General features: G+C 43.6%; 1 protein-coding gene across 6 annotated transcripts in view; it reads right to left on the reverse strand.

The window, feature by feature from the left end:
- CPAMD8 (C3 and PZP like alpha-2-macroglobulin domain containing 8) overlaps positions 1–24,187 on the reverse strand; it is a 56,473-nt gene that overhangs the window by 22,905 nt on the left and 9,381 nt on the right. For 3 of the 6 annotated variants that reach the window (XM_064396239.1, XM_064396238.1, XM_064396234.1), the window contains exons 12-30: positions 23,876–24,046; positions 23,382–23,510; positions 21,042–21,231; positions 19,682–19,854; positions 19,450–19,599; positions 19,203–19,364; positions 16,377–16,519; positions 15,383–15,448; positions 11,971–12,202; positions 11,242–11,395; positions 10,547–10,689; positions 10,063–10,114; positions 9,117–9,415; positions 8,203–8,428; positions 7,490–7,666; positions 4,577–4,658; positions 2,823–2,979; positions 2,310–2,384; positions 272–437 (exon numbers count right to left, since the gene is read on the reverse strand). In XM_064396239.1, the coding sequence (XP_064252309.1) occupies positions 272–437; positions 2,310–2,384; positions 2,823–2,979; positions 4,577–4,658; positions 7,490–7,666; positions 8,203–8,428; positions 9,117–9,415; positions 10,063–10,114; positions 10,547–10,689; positions 11,242–11,395; positions 11,971–12,202; positions 15,383–15,448; positions 16,377–16,519; positions 19,203–19,364; positions 19,450–19,599; positions 19,682–19,854; positions 21,042–21,231; positions 23,382–23,510; positions 23,876–24,046 (2,947 nt within the window). The remainder of the gene's footprint in view (positions 1–271; positions 438–2,309; positions 2,385–2,822; positions 2,980–4,576; positions 4,659–7,489; positions 7,667–8,202; positions 8,429–9,116; positions 9,416–10,062; positions 10,115–10,546; positions 10,690–11,241; positions 11,396–11,970; positions 12,203–15,382; positions 15,449–16,376; positions 16,520–19,202; positions 19,365–19,449; positions 19,600–19,681; positions 19,855–21,041; positions 21,232–23,381; positions 23,511–23,875; positions 24,047–24,187) is intronic. The other 3 variants (XM_064396237.1, XM_064396235.1, XM_064396236.1) reach the window with 3 other exon arrangements.

Here is a 24,187-nt window from a genome sequence, read left to right on the forward strand (position 1 = left end):
TTTTTTCCACTCCAAAATCAGCCTCTTTGAGTTAAACTGCAGAACCTGTCAGTGAGGAATCCCTCATCCCCCAGGCCCCATCCTCTCCAGAGCCCAAACAGCCCCATCCAGGCTGTGCTTGGTCGGTGTGGGGGCAGAACAGTGAAGAACACAAGAGCACAGCAAACTTCCAAACAGCTCAGCTCAGCTCCAGCTGGCAGAACCTCCCTTTTTAATTCACGTGGCAAAAGAAACACCAGGTTTGGCTGACTTTTCCTGTCGAGCATCCTACCTTGGGTGATGGCCATGCTGTTCATCCTGCGCAGCGTGGCAGCTGCACTGGGGCTGTGCAGCAGGGTCAGGGCGTAGGCACTCAGGGCTGTGGTGTAGGGGTCTTCTGCTGAGTACAGGTTGGACTCCAGGAAGTGTTTTGCTTTGTCTACAGCTGTTCTTTCTTCCTGCATTCACAGGGGAAAGAGCCCAGGTAGATGTATCAGTTTCAGAAGTTAGAATCATTTTATTATCGAGTTACATTAAAAAAAAAAGGCAACCAAACAAAAACCAACAACAAAATCCAAACAAAAAACACATAATAAACTCAAAAAGATACATTTTGCTGTCTGCAGAACAGCATGGCCACTTTGAGAACACATTGGACACCCTGAGAAAAGCCATGCATCAAAAGTTAAAAAAGAAAAGGTGCAAACAGCAGAGTAAGAATGATTTGAGCTAACACTGAGACACACTTTTCCTCCCCTAAAGCTGAAGAAATTGTGTGCCCCTGCAAGGCAGCAGATGAGCAGGGCAGGAGCGAGTTCTGTGCTGGAGGTTTGATTGTGTTCCTGACACTCTGGAGCGTCTGGCAGACGCCAGAGGATAATAAAGGCCAAGGTTCCCAGGGGTCCCTGCAGCCAACAAACATGTTTTATTAACTCCCCCAATGACCTCACCATGCAGGAATGTGGCTCTGATAATTTATAGAAACAATTTAATTGGACTTGATGTAATTTGGTTTCCTTTGATTTCCCTGTGGCACTAACCTTCCCCTTCCTCATTTCCTAGCTAAGATCATTAGGAACACTCACAAATCCCCTCTAGGAAAACCATTAGAATGCACAGAAACTGCACTGCTGGGGCTGCCCTGACACAGCAGCCCAGAGAGAGCATCACATCACTGCTCACAGGGGGACACTGCTGACAGGGAGGCAGGAAGTTCCTCTGTGAGCTCTGCAGGGTTTTCTGAATTTTTAATAAGGTTGAAAGCCTTCCACTCCAAGAACAGGGGCTTAGGGGGCATCTGCCTGCAGCAGCAGCCTGGTCTCACTCCTCAGGCTCCACAGGGTGGGTGAGGAGAGCTGAGGTTATCAGAGGTCCTGACCAGGCACTGGCTGTTCTGACACCTCCACAAACCCACAGGGCTGTGCCTGAATGGACCCTTTTGTGGGAGAGCAGATCACCAAGAGGTGCTGCAACACCCACTGCAGCTCCTCCTTTCACCTCCCAGGCTGCTCTGCCCATGCACAGCCCCCCTGCCCTCTCCCTTGGCTCCAAGGGAGCATCTTCCCAGTCCTAGGCAGGGGGAATGTCACCATAATCTTAGCTAAACATCTCCATCCTAGTGAAACTGCATGCTGGCAGAAACACATCAGAGGGCAGGAGCACTGTGTAAGCAGGAGTTTTAAGGAGGAATCCCAAAAATACCAGTTGTACTGGAAATTTGGGTTTTTTCCCCATGGAATTGGCTGCTTCTACACAGCTGTTTCTCTTTTTTGCAGTGTTTCTGCTCTGTCTCATTGCAAAGAACAGAAACATTTTTCTCCAGAGCCCTGAATCCAGCACAGTGCAGGAGCTCAGCTCTCCAAAGGCACTGTAATCTAACAGCAGTAGCATTTTGGCCACTGCAGCCAAGCCAGACCACAAGAGCTCTCTGGATCCCCAAGTTAAACTGCTTTTAGCACCAAGCCAGGATTTCTGAGTCTCTACAGGCAGGAGAGCAGGATGTGCACAGGCTGCACTCACAGCTTGAAGCTGAGAGGCAGAAAACTCCTTTTGCAGTAATTTCTGGGAGAGGCTGAGGGATGGGGCTGCAGGGGAGTGTTTTGCTCTGGTGAAACAATCATGAGCTGATGGCTGGAGGGTGGGAGACCACCTTGAACAACTTCAGAACAGATTCTTTAACTTCAGAACAATCCCAAGGCCTCCCTTCCCTGGATCCTGTCAGTCATTCTAGAGAGCACAGAACCTCTGAAGGCAAACAGCAGCAAAATAAAGTTTTTATAAAGAAAGAATAGAGAGGATTTTTGGAGCTGTTTTAAACAAGCTTTTGTTACCTCAGAAGTAACACCTGTTTCCAGAAGAGATGCAACCACATAAGCTGTCAGGGAGATCTTCCCATGGATCCCACCCTGGAAGGGCAAACAACACAAACCACTGGATGAAAACTGGAGAAAAGGACACTGGGGAAAAAACCCAGACTTTGAAGCAATGCAAAGGATGTGTTAGAACCAGAGGAGAAGCTGAAGCATCACCAAATTTCTTTCCATTGCATGCACAAGGAGTACAAAATTTAGGAACCCAAGCCCACACTGGCTGGAGCCAGCTGTGCCTGGCCTGAGGACACATTTAATGCAGTATTTTGTGAGACTTCACACCTTGATTTCCATCCTCTGAGGACACCCCACAGACACATTCTGACAGACCTTTTTGAACTGAAATTCCCCTGGTTCTCCCTGTAGCATCCCAGCCTTTCTAGTGCAAAATTCTTATTGAAACTGCATCACTTCATGTTCTGATAATAACTTTTCAAATGTCCTTGCTGCAAGTGGATCCTGGGTGGTTTTTACCTGAATGTCCTTGTTTAGTATCCTGCCCATAGCAGGGAAAGAACCATCTTCTTTCTGGTGCTGGATGATCCAGTCTTTGGCAGCTGTGAGTTCTTTGGGGTCAATGAAAATAAACCCACGGGACTGAGCAAAGGACTTGAGGACAAAAGCTGTTAACCTGTAAAAATGAATTAATCATCTTTACTGAGAAAACAAATTCAGATTAAAGTACCTGTAAGGAAAAAACTATATTCTTAGAAAGCACAAATTGAAAAAAATCTTGTTGGGAAACATTAAATATTGTTGTTAAAGGTCATGGGACATAAAAGCACCTGACCATTGTCCAGGCTTTGGGTAAGAAAAGAATTAAAGGTCAACAAACTAAACTGAAAAGTAGAACTCAAAGGTTTACTTGCCATAATTATGGCACACTCTGAAATACGGTTCTTTTTTATCCCAAATTATTAAAGTTTTTAAGCTGAGAATAAGTATTTTACAATTAAGAATCAATATATTTCTCATAAGAAATCCAGATCCTTTCCTCAAGCCTGAAGCTGTGTTACACTTTATACAGAATTAAGACTTCAGAAAGCAGCAGAAGTGTTTTTGGAATTCTAAACCTCTGACAACAAGTGTGAGCACTGGCCAGCTTGGGGGGATTGAGTCATTGCATTTACAAGCCCCTGAGGAATGGGAGGGTAGCAAACTCTGCTGCCTGGCAGGGGATTTTTGGAGTGTTGAGTAATTCTGTGTCACCACATTTCACATCCAGGGACTGGGAGATGCTGGGGCTGAGGTGGAAGTTCCCTCTGTTATAGATCCATATTATAATATTGGCTTTTTGCAAATATTTAAATAGATTTTATATGTGTGGTGTTAAAATAACTTTGTTATAAAGATATAGGTTTTATTTATTTAGTTAATTAAACTTAGGCATAGTAGTAAAATAGCTGATATAAGAATGCTTGTGTTAAAATGACTGCTTGGATGGGATAAGATCCAATAAAAATATAATGAAGACACCTGCTACAGATCTGTCAATTATCAGCACTCACTGACTGAACACTGTGTGGGCCAGGGCCAAAACTAAAAATGATAATAAAGAAAGACTAAAACCACAACCAAGGAATCCACACACTCTAAAAAAGTAGAACCAAGGAGGAGCCATGCTAAACAATTCATAGAATATGTAAACTAGTTTAGAGAAAAAGTTTACTATACATAATTATGAATATACAACAGATGTCACAGAAAACTTATTTAAGGAGTATCTCCAAGGATAACAGTGCACAAATCCATCCTGTTGGTACAAGGATATCTTTGAGGGGTTTTGAGTTAGTTTTGGTTGGTTTTTCACCTGACAGAAGCCTCTGCCACACTTCCCTACTTCAGGCAAAACCCCATTCCCTAATGGAATCAGGTACTTAAATACCCCTTAATTGCTACTCCACTTGCAGATATGATCCTTAACTACAGCTTTGTCCTGAAACTTGCACTAACTAGCAGATTTAACTCTCCTAGCTGCTTCTGAGTCCTGAATTACCTATGAAACACCAGCTAGTGCAGTCAGAGCCCTCAGCAGCACTGTACAGCAACTCCACAGTCACTGAATGTTATTGCTTTATTTCTGCTCTCCACTGTGTGATACCACGAGAGAAGCTGGAAAATTACTCCCCCTTCCCAGCCAATTGTGTGTTTTCCCTGTTTAGCAAACACTTAGCCCTTTTCTAACTCAGTTTTAACTAGTTTGAGCTCAGTTTTAAATAGGCACTCACCACATGCTCCCTGAGGAGTCCCTCTCCCCAAAAGCACTGTAGGAGCCATCCTGCCTCTTGTAGGTCAGCTGGCGCTGGTAGCCTGCAAGGCACAAAAGAACTGGGGAGTCCAAAACCTCCTGACACAGAGAAAAATGAGTATTTAAAGTGAATGAAGACTCAGGACATCTGGAACATGTGTAAGGGATTCTGCTGCCTGAGGCAGCTTCTTATTCTGCTGTGAGTGAGAGCCAGCTCTGTGTGCAGCTCATCCAGAAATCTGCTCAGGGGAACATCTGGGACACTGCAGCTCCTGCCTTTTGGACACTGCAAATGCTAAAAATCTGACACTTCTCTGATAAAATGCATTATCAAAAGGCTTTTACTTAAGCATACAGCCACTCTCCTTCCATTTTACTTCCATTTACAAATGAAAAGCTTTTGGCTGTGACATTACAGCTGGGTTCTGACTTCTCCCAAAGCTGTTGCTTGGAACAACTTTAGGTAACATAAAAACAACAGCTGTGACCTCAATGCATGAACACCTCCAGCTGCAGGGGCTGTCCCAAGGCTTGCTTTAGACATCATCATTAACATTATAATAATTAGGTGAATAATTAAGGTGAATGCTGAAGATAAGAACTCTCTCCTGGAATGTCTTCTGAGGCTGAAAATGAAAAAAAAAAAAAGATTGCTCTTTCTACTAGGAAAATTATTTGTTTCTCAGATCTGTTTGTCTGCAGCCATGCCCATCCCAACAAATGAATTGTATGAAATGTGTATTCATCCCTCCACATGGATGAATACACAACAGACATTTGGATAAAGCTCTGAAACACCCATGGGAGTCAAACCCTCCAGGATGGATATTTCTGAGAAGGAAAACTCCAACCTGCAAGAAGATTGTGTCAAAAGACACTAAATGCCTGCTGAATTCTGCAGCACAGGAGTTTCATTCCACACAACGTTTTTATGGGAGGGGATTATTGTTTCATTTGTGGAGGTGAAGTTTCTCTGCAGAGCTCAGTCCCTGGGGAGGGGCTGCCCATGACTCCCACACTGCCCAGTGCTCCCAGGGAAAATGGGAGGAATGAAGACCTAGAGGTTGATGATGCTCTTGTAGCCACCACGTCTTTGTCTGGGGGTGGTGGGACAGGTACAAATACCTGGCAGAAAGCCTAAGTAATGGTATTATTTTTTCCTTCCTCCAAAAAAATAGGTGTTAAATTAAATTAAATTGCTTTCCCCCCCTGCAGCCCTCAGGTAGGATTTACTACTGAGCACTGCCTGCTTCAACAGCTCCTCAGTGTTTATTTCAGTGTGTGAAAGGACACATTCAGTCCTTATATTTTATATCACTCTTCTCATTGTTCCTGTTCTCCTCTTTTTGAATGCTGATGGTGCCAGAACTGCCAAGGCTGTATGGGTCACTCACTCCAGAGACTGGAATGATCACAGTGGGTCCCTTCCACCTCAGGATATTCTGTAATTCTGTGAACTTGAGCTGAATTATGCTTCACTGCTCTTGCTGTTATTCTTCTTTGCTTGTAGGCTGGGAGTGGCACAGACTTTATGCTCTTCTGAGCCCTCCTCTTTTCTAAAACTCCTCTGGGTGCTGGGGCTCACTGCAGACCTTCTCTCCAGTTTTCCCCTGTTAATCTGCTTTTTTTTGGTGGGAAAGTAGAAAAAAAATACTGACTGGTTTAGCCCAGGCCACTTCAAAAGAAGAGGGGACACATGGGAATTATTGGTATTTGTTATCAGCACTTTCCATGATGGATGATTGAGGGATGAAGAAGTTTTCTGGCTTGGTAAATCACAAAAGCCTTTCTAGAGTGAGCATTTCCCATCTAAACCTTACACTTGGCAGGGCTCCAGTGAACACAGAAGGGTTTAAAACTCTTGGGGGTTTCTTCCGTAAGGGTTAATTAGCAAACAGAGTTTGGAGCCAAAAACCTGGAAGGTTTGCAGATTCATAAAAAGAAACAAAAGCAAATGATGTTGCAAAGGAAACACTGACTCGGGCCATTAACAAATTCCCTTTGCCTCACTGCTCCCAGCAAGCACAGAAAATTACAAGTGAAACGACTGGAGCCAGGCAGAGGAAGCAGAACTGGGCTTTTGCTGCTGAACACAAGAAATATCTCACATATTACATTTTATATTTATATTTTCAGAGGAGAACCACCTAACCCTGTCACCTCTGATTTCATGACATGACTATTGTCTGACTCATACACAAGAGAGCTTTGTCCCTTTGGGTCACTCTGGTTTTTAATGATCTCTGAATTCTTACTTGTCCTGAGAATTGCACTTAGTTATAAAACTATTTTGCATGTGGCTCTTCCCAAAACAAATTATGTGAAAAACAGTGAAAAAAAAAAAGGAAAAGAAGAAAAGAAAAAGGTTGTTTTGAGCTGCTTAGTAAAGTAGGACAGGACACTGAACGGACAGATAACCTAGAGCCATGTAATGAAGGTTTTAACTACTTTGGATATTAAATTTTGTGTTTTGTAATACTATTACTAAGAAAATACTGTTTAAAAAGAAGTCCAGAAAAGAGCCATAACTTTAGTGACTAAAGGCTTGAAAAGACAATCTATGAATAAGGCAAAACTCCCTAAATATACAGATTTTTACTAAATTGAATTTTCCTTTAGTTTCTAAAATGTTTAAACACGGAAATCAGCTAAGGAAAAAAAGATAAAGATAAATCAATAAACATCTGAACTAGGAGTTACTGAAGGGAAGCACAGGTTACATGCTGGGGAAAACATCTTGCCAGCAAAATCTGTCAGGCTGAGATTATCCTGCAAGAAATGATGAATCCTCATCATCACTGGGGCTATTCTTGGTTAGAAAAAGTGACATGCAAAGCAAAACTATGAATTCAAAGCCTTTTCTCCATCTGTAAATGTAATTGTGATGGGTTACCTTGAACAAGGTAATCTGTAGCTTCAACCTCCACCTCGTGGCTGAGCTGCTTGGTTTTCTGCAGGTATTTCAGGACAAAGACGTTGGGAGCAAAATGGATCATGTTCTGCTCCCCACAGCCAAAGGGCAACCTCAGCAGGTTGTCCAGGTTGTTCAGGGTAGGACCCATCACATCTCCTGTTTGAGGAAGAGGGGAGATGCTCAGGATCAGGCAAGGGAAGTTTCCTTTTGGTGTTTTATGGTTATCCCCCACCCCACTGCACTAATATCTCCTGGCTACCCCAAATCAGCTTAAATAAACTGTGACAAATGGGAAGTCCTTCAGCTGTTAGGTCCTAGCCCTTCAATCTCATGTTGGATTAAAGAAATTCCACATTTCAGCCTTTGATTATCCACGACTTCCCAGTTTAGACCACAATTTGTGATGGGGATGACAATGAAATAAACACCACGAGCTGTAACAGACAGTGCCCCTGCCAAGCCCCTCACGTGGCACCAACTTTAAGCCACTGTCAACCCAAACAGGCTTCAAACAAGTGCCAAAAACCCCAAGGAATGATCTGCCCCAGAATTAAGCAGTAATAAACCTTTTGAAATGCCTGTGACTATCTTATCTGGTGTGCATTACTCAAGTACTGGTCAGAAGTAACAGCTGGAGCATCTGTGCACATTTGAGAAGGGGTACCTAAGTGATACCTCCTGATAATTGATACCTATTATTGAAGCCGTAGCTCTTTCTGATCCTGGAATTATGTTGTGGGGAACTCCAAGAGTAAATGCTTCATTGTGATTTTCATCAGTCTCTTCTTTTCTCCAAATTTTAAACTCTCCCATTGACCCCCAGCCTGTGGAAAAGCCAATGTACTTCACCTCAAGCTGTTTGGGGACTGTCCACTCCACAATAATAGATTCGTTTAGCACCCGAGTACCGTGGCCAACCTGAAAGGGACAAGAGACCATGGAGATGCAGGAGCCCACAGAGGTGGAGTCACTCTGCCTCGTGTGTGGGACACCTCCCAGCTCAGGTGTGCCCTGCAGATGCAGCAGTACCTCTCTCCTTCCCACCCACAAAACAATCCAGGGAAGTAAAATGGGAAATCCACAGGCTTGGCCTGCAAGGTTTCATCACTACAAGTGTTGAAGACTTGTGGAAGAGGTTTTACAGTGACTTCTGGGAGCCAGAGAGATGTTTGAGAAGAGGATCCATGTTTACACCTAACAGAATTTTCTACCAAGGCTGTTGACAGAGAAACCAAGAAAGAAGGATAAGTAAGAGAAACCAAGAAAGAAAGAAGGATAAGTAAGAGAAACCTGCAACTATTCCAATAAACACTTTGTTTGTCTCTCATGACCAATGAGTAAAGTGTAAATTTATGAGCTTTGTAAATAGGTATAAAAAACATGCATGCTAGAATAAAAACAGCTTTGAAGCCTTCTGAAAATGGAGTGTGTTGCTTTGTATAACCATGACAAGGATTGAGGTCCTGAGAATATATTGGTGGCAAAAGCAGATTTGTTGTGATCACAACAGCCTGGTCAGGGCTTCAGAGGAATGGAGCTCAAGGAAAAACTGCTCAGTGTGTGCTCAAACTCTGTTCACAAAGAGATTTCCAGAAGAATTCAGTACCTGGATAACTCCATTTTTCCAGCTGATCCAGAAGCTGCGGAATTCATCCCAGGAGAGGATGCCAGGCGTGTCCCTGCTGGCCACTGGCTCTCCCATTTTGCTGGTGGAAATCCAGGTTTTGGTGTTCTGCTGTCCCCCGATGACGATCTCTGCCATCTCTGCCATGTCGTGGGGGCCCGAGGACAGGGCCAGGTGAGCATCGTTGTGAGCCTTCACAGCAAGGTCAAAGTGCCTCATCTGGGCTGGCTTCTGCATGTACTGGTACTCATATTTGTTAGGCGTGGAAATGTGTATTTTCTCTAGTCAGAAAAACAAGGGAATGTTGGAAGAATTGGAGCTCAGCTTAGAGCTGATAACTGAAATTCAAACTGACCTTTCCTAAGTAAATGTTGTTTTTTTTTTTTTTCCCAGCTTCTTTTAAAGTATTAAAATACACAAGGGTGTTTCTTCTCATCTTTTATTTTTACCCCCTTCAAGGCAGAAAATGCTTCAAACTGCTCAGCTGAATTTCTTATGAGCCCAGCAAGTGATTTTTCACTTCTAATCTAGTGGTCAAAAGCATCTCTGTTCAGCTACTGCAGCCAGCTCTGAGCTATCCAAATCTCTGGCAGAAAGGACAGACTGATTCCAGAACTGAATCTTAAAGCACCAGCTGAAAATAAAGTACAGTCCCAGTTACTGTCCACAGTGCTGAATACTTAAACTGTTCCATAAAGTAAAGGAATTTAATGGCCATTTCCAGAAATCACTTGGGCAGTTAGAGCAAATTCATAATTAGCCAGCCAGGTAAGAAAGACTCTTTATTTACAAGTTTTTCCTACACACCATAACTCATCAATCACAGAGAAATGGAAACAAAGATTTTTTTTAATTTTTTTTAAGCCAAATGCTTATTTTTAAAACTGATTCAAACAAACTGAATATCTCATTCAAATCATGAACTTACCATTTGGGCAGAAGAACACACTGTAGGTGTATTCTCTGGACAGTCCCTCTGGCTATAGAAAGACAGAAATCATGCATAAACCACAGGGCTTGGATTAGCAGGAACAGATCCCAGTTTGACTTGGAAAACACAAATTATTTTTGCTGCTGTGCAGTGGTTTATATCCTTTATAGAAAAGTGATGGCACTGTGTTCTGTTAGCTAGAGCAGAGCCAGAGAACCTTCCATTTTATCTTATTTCTTAGATTAACAGGGCAAGCTTATCCCATAAAAATCCACTGCTTTTTCTCCTGAACAGTGTTGAAGGTTCACCAGCAGGTCTCAAATGGGCTCTTTCTGTACAAGAACCACTAAAGCTGATTATTTCCAATCTCCTAACACACCATGAATCACCTTGAGGATCTTTATAAACCTGCTCACGTTTGATTTCACAATTTGCCAAGCTTTTTTTTGTCCTGAATTACCATAAATTGGTGTTTTCTCACCTCAATAATGACACTGCTGCGAACATAATCCACCCCCACAGGGCTCCTTTTGTCCATGTAAGAGTCCTCAGAGTGTTTGCCATTCTTCAGGCTCTGCATCCCCTCCTGGCAGCAGTTGGTCCCACCATAGGCAAAAGCTTTTGCTAACAAACAGAAGGGAAAAGCAGCAGAGATTTTGAGATATAAAGGTCTCTAGAAGTTAAAGAGATCCAAACTAATTAGAAGTAGCTGATTAACAGCACACCAAGCGCTGTAATTACCTCCCTAATATTCCCTTTATCCATATTGAGTGATCACATCTAAAACCAGGCAATACTTGAACAGTCATGGGGCAACAGAGAAACTCTTCCCTAATTTTGGTGTTGCACAGTTTTCACTGGGATTATTTGCACAGAATTTGTTGCTATTTTCTTGTTTAAAAATTTCCACTGATCTCTTCAGGGAAATGAAAGAGGCCCAACCTTAATATCATAACAGGAAAACTGATGGCCAGAGAATGTCCTGCTGTTTATTTGTACATTCTGCATCACAGGCAGGGGATTTATCCCTACAATAAATGAGGCTGAAAAGCCAAGCTGGCAGCAAGTGGAATGAATGAACTGAGGCAATAGGGAAAAAAGAATTTTCTCCTGAGAGAGGAAGAAGAAGAAACACTTGTGAAACCCCTTCTAGCAGCTGTTTGGGGTTGTGGGTACCAGTGATGTTGCTCAGGCCCAGCTCGTTGAAGGCCAGGACGATGGAGGTGGGCTTGGCTTCCCCAGGGGCCACACACTTCTTCCTGGTCAGGTGGTGCTTCCCAGGGTGCCCAACAAACTTTATGCCTTTTGGGACAGAAATCTTCACGTGGACCTGTGAAAATTTTGGGAACGTCATTTTTTGGAAATATCAGCCTCAAAGCCAAAGTGATCTATGTGAACAATGGGAAACCCAGAGAATTCTTCATAACAATCACAGAATGAAGATTATTCCTTCTTCCAAGTTTCTAGCCATGGATTTGACTGAGAGCAGTACTTTCAGCTCAGCAATTCTACCAGTACCTCTGGAGCTGGGCAGATGGGGAGTGAGAGAATAAAATACCAAGGGAGATGGAATTTCTTGGGAATAAAAAATTCCTTCAAAATTAACTATTTTTGGCAGCTTTTTGATTATGAAGGAAATTCTTTTTGGTTCAGCATGAGATTCCAAATTGGGGAATGTCTTTCCAAATGTCTTTTCCCTGCCTTTTTCAACATTCGCTTTTCTGAAGTGCTGCAAGACACTTCACCCTACCACAGGCGTCCCAAACCAAGTGACGACATTTATTCGAGTTGGAAAAAAAGCAATATTTATCTTCTCAAAGCATCTCTGCTGAGCTTACCCCTCTGCCAGCCCCATCCCCTGTGGCAGGCAGATCCCCACCAGGTGTGGTGAGGGCTGAGCTTTACCTCGGCACACAGGGGCAGGTAGTTGTAGACAGTGAGGGGGATCTTGGTCTGCTCTCCCCTGATGACGTGGTAGGGCAGGGTGAAGTCGATGAAGAAGGGTTTGAATGTCTTCAGCTCTGTCTGGCTGGCAATGCCCAGCCCCTTCTCCTCAGACAGAGCCACGGCCTCCGTGATCCACGTGGTGATGGAGTCGGGCACCTCCACCTGCAGCTGGGCTTCCCCTGAGCTGCTGCTGCCAAACAGCACATGAATTAAATTAGTTTTGAGAGGAATAGCAGATTTGTCTTTACAAACCAGCTCTGGGTCTGCTGGTAGATAAAACCAGCACTGGGAGATAAAAGAAATGGGAAGGATTGCACTGATTGATGAACGGAAAAAGATATTTGCTTTTACAAATAAACTTTAGGTTTGCTGATGAATGAAATTAGACATTGAAAGATGAAATAAATAATGGGGAAGAAGAAACCCTAAATTCCATAAGAACTAAAAGTTAAAAAGGAGGGTTATACATTAGAGGGGAATCTTTGGTATCAGGTGTTCTGGGAAGTCTGAACCTCTCAAGTACCTCAGCCAATGGGGAAAGGGAGAAGGGAAATTGGGATAAAAAAGAGGGTGCATCCTCCAAAAATTTGATAGACCCTAGGGGAATGCCCCATGGCCTCTCCCTTTATTCAAATAAAATCAAAGGACTCCTCTGTCTCCTTTTTGGACATAAACCTCTGGTGTTTGTGCATTAATTTTCCTAACATTTTTAATGATGCCCCCAAGCATTTTTGGGAATTCCCTCCAGATGCAGATTTATCAGATAGCATTGTCTGCTTTGAGCTTTACAAAATGCTCTGTGCTTTCTACCAGTTTTGAGACCTGCAAATATTTAATTTTTAATATTTATAAGCTGCAGAAAAGCAAATAGTTACTCATGCAAAACACAAATTCTTCCTGGATTAAAAACTTCCTTTTCAGCCTCACTTTCAAGAGGCAAATGTCTGCATGAAGTTAAAAAAATCTCAACAAAACTCTGAAACAAACCCCAAAATCTAAAAAGAAAGACAAGAAATAATCCCAGACCAAAGTCCTGGATAAAACCAGTTCAACAATAATTGCTTTAATAGCCAGTGAAATAAAAGTGGGTTTTGTTGGAACTCATTGTCCCTGTGTCCATTGCCACAGTGCAGGCTCTGCTTGAATGCAAGGACAAATGAGAAACTTGCTAAACATCCAGTTCAGCAACTGCTTGTTTTGATTCAGGAACATTTTGGTTTGGTTTTGGAATTACTAATTTAGAAAATTGCCAAACCTATCATTTTCCTTCAATGAGGATTGAAATTAGTTATTAAAAGTCAAATCTCTGAGTATTTAGCTTTCCTGTGCATAGCACAAAGGGATATCATAAACCTGGTAACCTCTTCCATGCTTTATAATAATAGAAATTCAGTTTTGCTCTTCAGACTTTGCTATTTCCCTCCTGAAAAGCAGCTTTGGCCCTGCCTGGAACAGAAAAATTTTCCTTTAACACAAGAAGAAAAGTTATTTCATGGCTCAGCTGGCAGGATGATCGCTGCAGTTGTGAGCACACCCCAAGGTTGTTTCCTCACAAGTTCTTATTTATTGCCCAGAGCTTGACACACATGCTGCCAGCTTTGGGGGCATGGAGGATGAGGATGGGAGGTCTCCAGAGGAAGTGTCCAGCGTGACATGCTGTCCTCATGGGGTGCCTGATGCACACCCAGAGCTGCCACTGCTTTTTGGGTTTGCTCACACTTGAGGCACCTTGGCTTTGCTTTGCTCCTCTCAATAAATGAATTCCCAGTGAGCCTGAAGCTCCTGTCAGGAGCCAGGCAGCTCATCAAGGACTCATCTCTGTGTCTGTATCACAAAGGGAAAGGAGTAAAACAATAAAAAGTGGAGATCACTGTGCTTTTTATAAGTTCAGTCAGACTCCAAGCACTGGCTGGTGAATGTGGTTCCCCCAGCTCAAACTCCAGAGGGAAAAGCCTTGGGAAAAGCACTTGAATCACAGAAACATGGAATGGTTTGGGTGGGAAGGGACCTTAGAGCCCACTCAGTGCCAGCCCTGCCATGGCAGGGACACCTCCCACTGTCCCAGGCTGCTCCCAGCCCTGCCCAGCCTGGCCTTGGGCACTGCCAGGGATCCAGGGGCAGCCACAGCTGCTCTGGGCACCCCAAGCCAGGGCCTGCCCACCCTGCCAGGGAACAATTCCTGCCCAATCCTGTGCCAGGGCTTCAGAGAAAGATTTCTCCCCAATATCCAACCTAAACCTACTTAAGGCTGAAGTTATGTCACCTCCTTTTCAGCAGACGCCGAGGTGCTGCCCCTGGAGCTGCAGTGATGCTCAGCCCTGGGAGCAGGCAGGAGGCAGCCCTGCCCCGGGGCTGGCACTCCTCCAGCCTGTTTAACCGGACAATTTGTTGCAGCTGATGTTCTTTCCACTGGGATTTCAGCCCATAACCAGCATTAACATTATTTTCACACATGAGGGCACTTACTCTTCTGGGCACAGGGCCAAAGTACACACTCATTTCCAGCCATTAGACCCTCCAGCCAGGCTCTAGGAATTTTTAGAATTGGTTTGGGAAGTTGACATTAGGCTTTTGTTTCTTTTTTTTTTAATTTTTTTTTTAAGGATTGTATATTATAATTATAAATGGTAGAAGAAAAAAAAATAAATTCTTCCTGTTCAAGAGAGTGGAAATTAAGGAATGCTCCAACTCAGTTGTTTCTAATGAAATGAAGTAGAGAAAACACAATCTGCAACTTTTTATTCCACACTCTCCTACTTATAATTAACTGCCCTGGCTTGCTGAGGCCCAAACGGGCACTTCTGGAATTCTTTGTGTATTTCTACAAAGCATATTTCATGCTCAATTGAACATATTTGAATACACTTTCTCCAAGTTCCTGTCAAATTTAATTTACAATCATTTATTGAGGATGAAGTTTACTTGCAAACCTGGAGAAGCTTTTTAATAATTGCTTCAAATTATCCTAGATGTGCTGTTGTGGGATGGATTAGTTATCCCTTTAATAATTTCTTTTTTTAATTGCAACTGCCCCCAGAGGCAGCCAGGATTTGAGAGGCAGCAGATTGAGGTCTGGGGGAGATGTTCTTGCAGGAGAAGACAGAGAAAGAAGGGCTCTGTGAAATCTGAAGAGCAATTAACAGAGAATCAATGTGGGCACAGCTGGCAGGTCCAGCCTGAAGCAAGAGAACACACTTCAGGACCAGAGGAATTGGTGCAAAGATTCTAGTGGTAATGAAGAAAAACAGCAACAATAGGGGGAAAAGTAAAAAAAATAAATTAAAATTTTAAAAACCAGAAAATGCCAGTGTAACTCATTATATTTTAAAGAGCTTTGTTTACAACCTGTGGATATAATTAATGCCAATACCTGACATTGAGGCAGTGCCAAATCCACGTCTCAGGGAAGAAGGTTCTTTTCCTCTTCTCTGCTCTGCTAGAACAAGAAATAAATCCTTGCAAATGGATTATTTTAATAAGATATTTCCAGCAGTCAGTGATAAATCAGAGTTATCAGCTGACTCTGGCTCACATGACCAAAACTCTGGCTGGTGCAGACTCATTAAGGAGTGAATAACACAAATTAAATTTGCTTTTGAAACAATCCCTTTGTGTGCACACCCACTCTGCAGGCAGAAACAAGAATCCAAAAAATAGTACAAGTAAGTTAACCTTTGCAACCAGCCAAAATAATGGAATCTAAAACGAAATTGGTTTGTGATCCAAATCCTTTCAGCAAATGGAATCAAGGGGAACAAATGCAGCACGTGACCTCCAGCAGCAGCACCACATCCCTTCTCCATCCCTGCTCTTGGAATTGTCCTGATTTCCAATATTTGAACAATATAAATCAGCTTTTTATACCTGTTATACGTCATCATCTATTTCTTAACTAAGCCCAGAAGTTCCTCTGCTAAGAGAGGCTCCCAGGAAGCTCAGGATGCAGAGGGGAGGCCCATCCTCATCACCTGTGGTACCTCACAGCCTTTCCTTCATGCAGATCCTCATTCTGTTGATTTTGACCACCAGCTGAATGGTCCAAATCACGAGCAATGAGTGACTCTGCAAAAACAGCCGTAGCTCTCAAATATTCCAAGAAATTCACAGCAAATTGCAAAGAAATATTCTTCAAAATGATAATTTAGGACTCTTTGCATGTGTCATTTTTCCAGAATTGAATTAAATTTAACAAAGCAGTGTCAGTTAATTTTTTTTTTTTTTTTTTCATCTACCAAGCCATTGGAACAATTTCCCCAACACTGCCTTGTCCAAACCTGGGGGCATGAAGGTGGAAAAGGCTGAGAATAGAGAAAAAAACCAGCCAGCAGTATCACAAACAATAGATATTAAACCCCAAATGTTACCTTGGTGCTATTTTGGAATGCATGGTGGCCACCAAGGTGCCAGTGTGTGGCTGGAAGGCTGGGACAGCCTCATCTGTGTACATCCCTCCATTCTGCCTGTGGTTCAGGCTGACTATGTCAGTCATCACCACCAAGCCAGTTTCCTAGACAATGAAAAATCAACACCACAAAACAAAAACCAGCAAGGAAAAAAAGAAATAAAAAGAATTAAAGAAAAATAATTAAATGTGATTAATTAACTGATTTAAAAAAAAAAAATAGAATCCCCTCAATCTTATTCAACATTTATCAGGGAAATTTCAATTGCATCTTGAAGATTTTTTTAAAGCTTTGTGTAAAAACGACTGTTGATATGAAGGTGCATAAGCAGAGGCTTTATAAGAAAGCTCTTGTCTGTATTTAAATCAGTGTCTAACATTACTGGGCAAGTGGGACGGGTAAAAAAAAAATAAAAATCTTATTTTTCCCCTAGAGCACAACATCACAGCTTTTTACCCTTCCTGAAAGTTTCCAGTGTGCTCTGCTGCAGTGAGCAGGCAGCTCTCTCATCAGACATCAGTTCTGCACTGCCAGGGATGCCAAGCAAAATGAAAAGTGTCCACACAGGGAAAGCTCCCAGCTCTGTCCCCCAAATGCTGTTATTCATGAGAGACAGCAGCTCCCAGCACTGCAGGATGAGCTTTGCTCTCTGCACACACCCCCAGTTCTTGCCCACCAGATGTGCAGCCCCTGCATTCACACCAGCTCCCCAAAAATGAACTTTTTTCCAAGAGTTTGCAGCTCTCAGTAAGGACAAAAAAAGCTGCATCAGAGAAAAAAAACCCTCAGACCCCAGGGGGGGAAGAAGCAGTGGGCAAAAAATGAGGATTTAGAGTTTGTAATTAAGAGATTGAGGAACTGGGGGAATGTGTGAAAGCCTCTGGGGTTTCAGGCAACAGAATAAAACAATTTAGCTAAAACCAGAGGAAGGCCAAATAATGAAAATATGGATCTGTAGGAAGCAAGGATCATCATTTTCAGCAGTTATGTGGATTAAAAAGGGAAAGAACAAGGATCAGAGCTGTGGCACTGGTTCTCCAGGCCAGTCTGCATTTCAGAGGAGCAAGAAGGAGAAGATGATGTAAAGAATATCAAACATTTACAGCTCAGCCTTCTCCTTGTCTCGGGGAGCAGGGGTTACACCCTGCAGTGGTGTGGAAAGCAAAGAAGGGATGGGAGCAGAGTCTGAAAGGGTGAACTTCTCAAATAGATGAGGGAACACCCATTTTAAACAAAAGCAAAGCAAAAAGCTCATGGAAATAGCAGTTTTTTCTCAAGAGCTACAAATTACTGGTTTTCAGCTTAAAAGGTTACACTGTTGGTATGCAAAGCAATGAAAAAAATGAATTAGTGCATGAGTACATTTAAAAAGCCCAACTTGTTTTAAATGCTCAGCTTTCAATTTGATTCAAATGCACGGCACAGATCAAAAGAAATCACATTTTTACAATCTGGCCAGGTTTAACTATGGGAACACACCAATTAACTATAAACATATAGCATTTAGGGAGTAACCTGATCAAGGACATGAAGGTTTTTCATGCAAATGGCAACAGAAGCTGGGAGAACCAGGGCAGGAAAGAAGCTAAAATTATTTCCTTTGCAAAGTCCAAAAGGCTACAAGGAAAGATTCACATTCTGCCTTCCCTCCCTGTTGCAGTAGCTGCAGAAGAGATCTGGAGGAACCTCCTGGTCCCTTTCTGATTCTCCAGAGCATCAGCATGAATTCCTTCACCCAGCAGGACAGCTGCCCCTCCCAAGACTGGATTGGCCAAAATCAAGCCATGTTTCTCAGATATCTTTTCCAGAACAGTGTCATCTATTCTCAAAAATCACTTTTCATCCTACCCAGCTCTGATGTGGGGGAAACCCCTGGCCTATGGAGCTGAAAATGCCCCTGCAAACATGAAAGCAGGGAGGAGACTCTGCAGAGGGAAGGGAGGCTGGTTATGGGGCTGAAAATAATCCTACAAATAATGAAAGCACATAAGAGAAACTCTGCAGAGGGAAGGAAGGCTGGTTCTGGGGCTGAAAATGCCCCTGCAAACATGAAAGCACAAGAGAGACACTGCAGAGAGAAAGGAGGATAGTTATGGAGCTGAAAATCACCCTGCAAACATGAAAGCACAAAAGGGAGACTCTGCAGAGAGAAGAGAGGCTGGTTCTGGAGGTGAAAACCCTCCTGCAAACACAAAAGCAGAAAAGAGAGAAGGGAGGCTGGTTATGGGGCTGAAAATAACCCTACAAACATGAGAGCACAGAAGACAGAAAGGAGGCTGGTTCTGGAGCTGAAACCCCCCCTGCAAACATGAAAGCACAAGAGGGAAGGGAAGCTGGTTCTGGAGCTGAAAATGCCCCTGCAAACACGAAAGCAGAAAAGGGAGAAGGGAGGCTGGTTATGGAGCTGAAAATAATCCTACAAACATGAAAGCACAAGAGAGACACTGCAGAGAAAGGAGGATAGTTATGGAGCTGAAAATCCCCCTGCAAACATGAAAGCACACAAGGGAGACTCTGCAGAGAGAAGGGAGGCTGATTATGGAGATGAAAATAACCCTACAAATATGAAAAAGCAGAGAAGAGAGAAAGGAGGCTGGTTATGGAGCTGAAAACCCCCTTGCAAACATGAAAGTACAAGACAGACACTGCAGAGAGAAAGGAGGATAGTTATGGAGCTGAAAATGCCCTGCAAACATGAAAGCACAAGAGAGAAGGGAGGCTGGCTCTGGAATTGAAAACCCCCCTGCAAACACGGAACACAAGAGGAAAGAGGCTGGCTCTCCCTACTGTGAAGGCGAAGCGAGCGTCCTTGGTGATGTCCCAGTGCCAGGGGAACACAGAGGACCTGCGGCGCCGGCGGGAGGACATGCCAGGCCACCAGAAGTGCCCTTCTTCCTTTGGAGCTCCAAAAGCATCAGACACGTCATACTCTGCAAGCTCCTGGAACACCTGCAGGGAAAGGGCACAGGCTGCTCTCCTTGGGTGAGGAGCACAGGGCTCAGGAAAGGACATCAGTGCCTGGAGCTCGCTCTACCTGGCTGGCTGTCAGCTGGAAGCCTGTCTTGAGCAGGTAGACACTCTTGTCCACCGTGGCCATGCAGACACAGCTTCCTCTTGCAGCTCTGACCTTGATGTTCACAACATCACCAGGCCTGGTCTCGTTGGCTGAGAGTGCCACGCTAACCTGGGAAGGGAAATCCCATTAAATGCCATGATTATCCCAAAAACCAAAGAGCAGTGAGACAGATGCCCTTCTTCTTCACTACCTGGTTCTCAAAGGAGGAGGTGACAGTGAACTGCAGGCTGTCTGTGACCCCCTCTCCATTCTCCCTGACGTAGTACACCAGGAGCCGACCCAGGGGAGCCATGGAGTGAACGACTGAGAACCTCAGGAAGGTCACACACACCTCAACCTCTGCTGCAGGAGTGCTGGGAGGTGCTGAAACAGGAATTGTGGAGAAAAAAATAGCTGTGTTTATCCCAGTCACTCCCTTCCTGCCCCCTCCTCATGCTGACAGGCACAGAACTCTCCATTCAGGACTTGCATTCTTCCCTTGTTTCTGCTGCACACCTTCTTGAGTTCAGCAGATTTCCCTTTTCTTCCTCATTGTGAAAGGTAATTAGTACTCATAATTTAATGAGCAGGATGGAGAAGGGTAGGGAAGGATTACTCTGTGGTTTTCCAGCCATGAAATCAAGGAAACACACAGTTAAATTATCAAGCCATTGAAAATAAACAGAAAATGTTATCTATTACTGGAGAAAGCTGATGAGAGAAAAGGAATAAGCTTGAAAAAGGATTATGCAGTTTATAGAACAGAGAATCACTGGAGTTGTTAAACAGAATCACAGAATGGTTTAGGTTGAAGGGACCTTTAAAGATCCTCTACTTCTGTGGACAAGGATGTCTTTCACCAGACCAGGCTGCCCAAAGTCCCACAGAACCTGGCCTTGAACTCTCCCAGTGCCAGAGCAGCCACAAAGCCTCTGAGCAAACTGTGAATGCAACAGCTCAGAACAAACCTTCAGTGCAGAAAATCATCACAAATCCTAAAGGACTGACTGCCAGAAGCTTGGAGTGAGGTTCCTGTTACTCTTTTCCCAACTCCTACTGTGGTTACCAGGACAGTCAGACTTTTCCTTTTCCATCTTTCCAACCCCACCATTTTTCATCCCCCTGCTCCCCAAATCCACCAAATTTGTGTCTTCCTGTTACTCCTTGTACAGACCAGGAGTCCCCATTTCATTCCCCTTGCTCCTGTGAGCTGTGTGATCTCCTTGATCAGTCCATTTCATTTTCTCTTCCCATCTAACATCCCCTCCTCAGTTTAAGCTCAACCTACTCAACCAGCTGCCCCAGCCCTGCCCTACACTTCCCTGCCACTCCACTCCAAGCAAATATTAGAGTTTCTTCATCTGAGAAAAACTTCAGAAAGACCAAAGAAAACTTTCCAAGGGTTACCCCTCTCAGAGAACTTTTTTACATGCCTGAGGGCAATGGATTTCACTACTTTTCTTGCACAAAATTACCTATATTCTTTAAGGAGCATCACATTCACAAAAAGGGTGTGGAAAGGTTGTTTTTCATTGAAAATAGGGGCGAGCTGCATTTCTGGTGCTGGCTACCTGTTTCTGGGAAGCGTGTGAGGTCAATGTTCCTCTCCAAGGGGCTGGTGGCTCTCTTGCTCCTCTGCTGGGTGACATTGCTGGGCTGCAGCCCCGACAGGACAATGTTCCCTCGTGATGCCACCTCATAGTGGAGAGTGAAGTTGCAGGGACAGGTGGATTTCACTGCAATCCAGGCCTCCTCTCCCACCTGCAGGCAGGGACAGAAAAGCCAAAGGTTTGCTCTGTTAGGAGCTTTTTGGTGCCAAAGGACAGGAACCTGCTTGGATTCCAGGCCACAGGAGGTGTGAGCCCTCTCCTAACAAATGGCTGCATTGAAAAGTGCATTTATTATTACATTAGCACTGTTCTCAGGGACTTTTTCCACACTAAAAAGGGGTCTGTGTTCAGCTCTCCACTCGCTGCAAATCTACAGGAGAATGAGCTGGGGGTTGTATGCATTAATGGAACAATGAAGGAATCTCTGGAATCCTGGAAGTTAAGCCTTTTGGCACAGAGCAGCTGTCAGAATTGGTTGAATTTTAGAAACCCCCTCAGTAGCCCAGCCCAAAAAAGGAAAGAGTTGGGTTGGGGGTGGGAAGAGATGTGTGTTTGATAGTCTTTGCAGTTTAATTGTGATTACATCCATGTGGCAAATATAAATTCAAACATCACCATGAAATGACTGGGAAGAGATCTGAGGGAAAATGCTGTCAAATTACACAAAGTCTTGATAACAATTTGTAAGTTGGGCACTCAGGAAGGTGTCAAACGCACAAATAAATGAGAAGAAATCTGCTTTATTTTTGTCTGGGTAACTCATCTGATGCCTGCAATAGGCTCCAGGGCAGCACACCTGGGCACTGGAACTCTGCACCCAGAGGGGCTCAGTGAGCACTGAACAGCCCCAAAACAAAACCCCCCAAATTCCCAACAGAACAGACATCAGCCATGGGATTAATGACCCTGAGGAGCAGCAGGCTTTCCTAGGAACACAAACTCCTTCCTTCTGGGCTCTGAGGAGTGCCTGACACTTGTGGTCAGTAGGATTTCTTCAGCACCTTCCCCTCCTCACCCTCCTGCCATTTAAAGCAGAGGAGTTCCCAAATAAAACCATTGAGAAAATCCCAAAGAATTGTTCTGAAAAACCTCTCTTTTTTCAGCTCCAAGTGCTCTCCCTGCAGAATGCACACCTGGCACCAACCAAAAGGGCAGAGCTGGAGCACAAGGAGCTGCTGATGGTCAAACACAGTGAGAATGCCACAGAGTCCAAGAGGTGCCTCGTGACACCAAATATTTGAAGTATTAAGAATTCCCCAGTGCAAATGATGAAACAATTCATTAAAAAATGAATGTAGCTAATTGGAACACCCAGTAAGAGCTGGCAATACACGGGAATAGTTCCCACATCAGCTGGTCATCCAGCTCCAAGCTTTCTTTCCCACAGAAGAATTAGTTCTAATCAGGTTATAATAAGAACAATGTGTTCAGATTAGCAGTGTATAATCCCCTTTCCATACCTCAGGAAACTTGTAAAAGATTAATTAGCCATTAAACTTTCATGAAATGCAATGATAAAAAAAAAGCTCTTATTTGGATACAAAGAATCTGAAACCAACCTGACAGACCTGCTGATAATAAGTCTCACTGTGTTTGTGGCCAAAACCCACTTTTTTTTTTTCCACAGAGCAATATGCAGACCTTCAGAACATTTTCTTGGATAAGAAGAAACCCTGAACAACTCTCAGAAAACATTATGCAACGGGAACCATGGTTAAATCAGATATTTTCTCTAGGATAGAAATGACAACAACTTTTATAAGGCAGGACTACATTTTTAGAGAGGCTCCTACAAAACCTACCAAAGAAAACAAGACAATCATGTTCAGAGCTCAATAACTGGAAGATTGAACAGATCCAGCTGAGATTTAAACTGGAAGCTCCAGTGAGACTACACAGCCTTAATTCTGGTCTTTAGTAATTCAGCCACTCCCACTAACATCACTTCCAATCATTTTCAGCAAGCAATCCATGTCTGAGCATTAGTGGAGGCACAGAACACACATTCAAATGTGAAATACCAAAGTTTTCCATGCCTACACCCAGCTCTCTCTGAACAGAAAGGGTTGGATTTGAGGTGCTGCACAGAGCACCTAGGGAGTTGTGCTTAGCACCTTGTGCAGCCACATTCAACAATTGTTTGGTGGCTCCAGTGCAGCTCCTCCATCCTTTGTGGTGGAAACAGCTCAAGATCCCAGAACCAGCAATGTCCAGAAATATTTAATTAGAACAAAGTACTTTAAGCCAAGCAATGCAGTGGATTTCATTTCATTTCCATGCTGGAAGGTGAAGCCAACATACCTGGAAAGGTTTATCTGGTGCCTGGAGCTGGATGTGACACTTGCTGGGTGAGTACCAGCTGCTGATGGACAAGTAGTTGGGCAGATACTGATCCCCAGAGGGCTTCCCATCAATTGCTATCACTTTGGTCTTACAAAAAACAAACAAAAAAAAGTTAGAACAAAAAAGCTTTCTATGCATAACATTGATATTTCTTAATCTCTACTCTCCTCTCCCATTTTATACCTTTCACCTTTCATCTCTTGACATCTTTACTCCCCAAATACTAGACCCCTGCTACCATTTAAGGTGCATTTGGAGGAGCATCCTTTCATGGTGGTTATCAACATCAGTTCTCTTGGCAGCAAGAAACAAGCCAGTGTTTGCTGTGTTGAATTCAGAAGCTGAAGCTAAAAGGCACTGATTTCCTGTTTGTAGCACTGATTTATAAAGTGCAGGTTTGACAAGATTAGTTACATGAAAGCCTGCTAATCCTGTAAGGAGCTTTTACCCACCTCCAGCCAGACATATTGGGCAGCTGTGGGGATGGAGGGGATTTCAAACTCCACCAGGCCATTCCTTGAGACCAGTTCACTTGTGTAAACATTGTCCTTTGGTGTGAGCTCAGCTTTAATTCGGATGGTGACTCTGTCAGCTGGACTCCCATCGGGGTAAGTGACCTCTACCTGCACAGCGGGGCATTTATAGAACAATCAGTTTTAAATTATCAGCAATTCCAGGTGGGGAAAATCGCTGGGGTCAAGTCAGTACAAAACCCCCGTCTGAGACCCCAAACCCCACACTGGGACCCCTCAATACCCCAAAGT

Source organism: Passer domesticus, chromosome 21 (genome assembly GCF_036417665.1).
Source record: "Passer domesticus isolate bPasDom1 chromosome 21, bPasDom1.hap1, whole genome shotgun sequence".
In the NCBI taxonomy this organism is placed as follows: domain Eukaryota; kingdom Metazoa; phylum Chordata; class Aves; order Passeriformes; family Passeridae; genus Passer; species Passer domesticus.